Source organism: Corvus brachyrhynchos, unplaced genomic scaffold (assembly GCF_000691975.1).
Source record: "Corvus brachyrhynchos isolate BGI_N302 unplaced genomic scaffold, ASM69197v1 scaffold245, whole genome shotgun sequence".
NCBI lineage: Eukaryota > Metazoa > Chordata > Aves > Passeriformes > Corvidae > Corvus > Corvus brachyrhynchos.
The window spans coordinates 6,090,713-6,093,245 of record NW_008238988.1 but is presented as its reverse complement, the minus strand read 5'-3'; the positions used below and the strand labels follow the sequence as shown (position 1 = coordinate 6,093,245).

Sequence of the window (2,533 nt, the reverse complement as noted above, 5' to 3'; positions counted from 1 at the left end):
CGGCCCCTTCCCTGCGCGGGGAGTCCGCGATCAGCGCCCTCCTCCTGCCCCGTTTGCAGCCGCCTCCGTCACGGAGCACGTGTGGGGCGGGCTGGTGGAGCCGGTTCGCTCCCGTCCCCTTCCAACGTGCCTTTCGTTCCTCTGCGCAGAGCGCGTCTCCCTTCAAGCCTTAACGGCTGTCATTTGTGGCTCAGTTTTTCCAGGATGTAATTCATGTTCTTGTTGCCGAGTCCCCGCGTTTTTTTATTTATTAGTAGCTGTGTGGTGCGTACACTGTGTTTTCCTCCTGTAGAAAGCACTGCTGTCACCTCGAAAACAAGCTGGTGGCAGGCTAAAACCCACTTTTTTTTTTTTTCATTGAAAGAACACTTCTGATTCTGTCATAAGTAAATCCTCGTGTCTTTTAGCTCTATGAATTCAACCCAGAAGAAAGCTAAAAATGATACTACCTTAAATACATCCACTTAGTTTTATCTGTTATTTTTCTGTTTACATTTATCTGTTCATCTTATCTGTCTGTGCACATTTGCCATAAAACTGAAAATATCTGTGCTTGGTGTAATTCCTGGTCTTTATCAGGTGGAAACTCTTATTTCTATAAACATGTTTCATAGTCTATCCTATCTATATTTTTCGTTGGCTAAGGTAACTTTAAAATGTTCAAAGCTTGTCCTTCCATACTCGACCAAAGAACTCTAGTTGGAGACTCCTGGATTTAAACTCCATAATACTCTGTATAACTAAATATCCCCCAAATCACTGGTAATCTTTAATAGTTTTCTGTGCTCTGGTCTTTAAAGCTGAGGTTGAACTAACGAGCACTATGTTTTCAAGGGGTTTTTAATAAAAAATTGTGCGTTCGTGGGACATTTAAAACAGAAAATGTGTATTAAGTTTAGCAGATAAACTTTGCAAATGTTCTGAGTAGTTTTGTGTATTTATCTGTTGGGAATATTATGAAAATTGTTGCTCTTTAAGCAGCCCTTTACTCAGATAAATCATTTTTCACGTGTTGCTGGTGACTCCAGCCCAGCAAACTTTATTTTTGGCATCGGTGTATTTGCTCAGGGCTGCTTCTGGAGCAAATTCTCGACCTCTGACATATCCAGATTAAATTGAGTCAACTTCTGCATGTTGCAGAAGCTGCCAGGAGTGTTTAACACCAGAGCAGAGGTACCTGGCAGAATAAATGTACCAAAAATAGGATGTACCTACCTGCTTGGCACCTGGCAGAGTGAGAAAGTCGTGATAAAACATCAGTTGAAGGCAGGCAATCAATATTAGTAACTGAATTGTCACTAACTACATTTCAGTTTTGTATTTAACTTCTTCACATTTGTTTAATTTTGATCCTGTTTTTATTTCTTTACTGACTCTGGCTGCTTACTCACTGCCAGGCTTTAATTTCTTTTGAGTGCCAAGGCAATAATTAATGCTGTAGTTGTTACTCAGCATGAGTATTGCATTTTTTTGGGCTTCCTTGTCCTGTTTGTTGTTTTTCCTCATCATTATTTCCCAAATTATTTTTCTTTCTTAATGACCTCTTGTTCGTGAGTCTTCATAAATCTTTTTTCCGCAGAGGAATTAATTTTCTCCTGTATATTTGACATTTTGGTCTTTCAAGTTCCTCCCTTCAGCTGCTGCAAGTAACTTTTTGTGTTTTCAGTCCACTTTTTATATTCTAATTTTTTATTCTACATTTTACCACTGTGCCAATGGAAATGGCTCCTGATCAAAAGTATCTAAAACAAGTTTTAATTCAGCAGCTTCAAATCTGGTTGATGTTGTTGCACATCTTTTTTTTTTTTTTTTTTTTTTTTTTTGGCAAAATTTTAAGTTTGTCAATCTGTGCCTTTACTGAGCGGTCCTGAGGAGGAATTCAGTTGTTTATTTTAAAAATAAATTAGTTTTATGCTCAGAGCAGTAACACTGGGGTGTGACTTCTGCTCTGGTAGCTGATTTCCTTAAGATTATTCAGTGTTGCTAAGTAACATGGCTTGGCATTTCGTGTTCAGATGTATGGTGTGGAAAGCAGAACTGATTTAACATTTGCACGTTCCTCTTTCAGTCAATTGAAGAAAATGAAGTTTATCTGCCCAGCGATGAGCTCTGGATCTATGACATGGACAGTGGGCTATGGCAAGTGGCACCATTTATATTTAATTATTACCTAAAGCTGATTTTTGCAGAGGTGTCACTGATCTGCAGCGAAAAGGCTTCAGTGACTTTGCTCACGTTAAATAGCAGGTGTTTAATGTAAACACTGAAGGACAGAGCTGTGCTGGCAAATTAACTCCAGGAAACACATTCATTGCTGAAGTCTAATTATTGTGTTCAAGGGAACGTTGGAAATGGTTGGCTCAAGGCTCTGTTAGCACAGGTGCATTTACTTGGCAGTTTATTTTGCCTTAGTTTTTCATGCATTAACTTTTAGGTTAGAACGGTTAAACACTGGGAACTCGGGCTCTTGATCTGGTTACAATTATGTATTATTTTTGGTATTAATTCCATATACATTGCAACTCAAAAATAA

General features: G+C 38.8%; 1 protein-coding gene across 1 annotated transcript in view; it reads left to right on the top strand.

The window, feature by feature from the left end:
* Positions 1-2,040: 2,040 nt before the first annotated feature.
* KLHDC1 (kelch domain containing 1) overlaps positions 2,041-2,533 on the top strand; it is a 17,664-nt gene continuing 17,171 nt past the window's right edge. Inside the window, exon 1 of the mRNA XM_017738878.1 lies at positions 2,041-2,139. Coding sequence (XP_017594367.1) covers positions 2,123-2,139 — 17 coding nt within the window. The 5' untranslated portion in view covers positions 2,041-2,122. The remainder of the gene's footprint in view (positions 2,140-2,533) is intronic.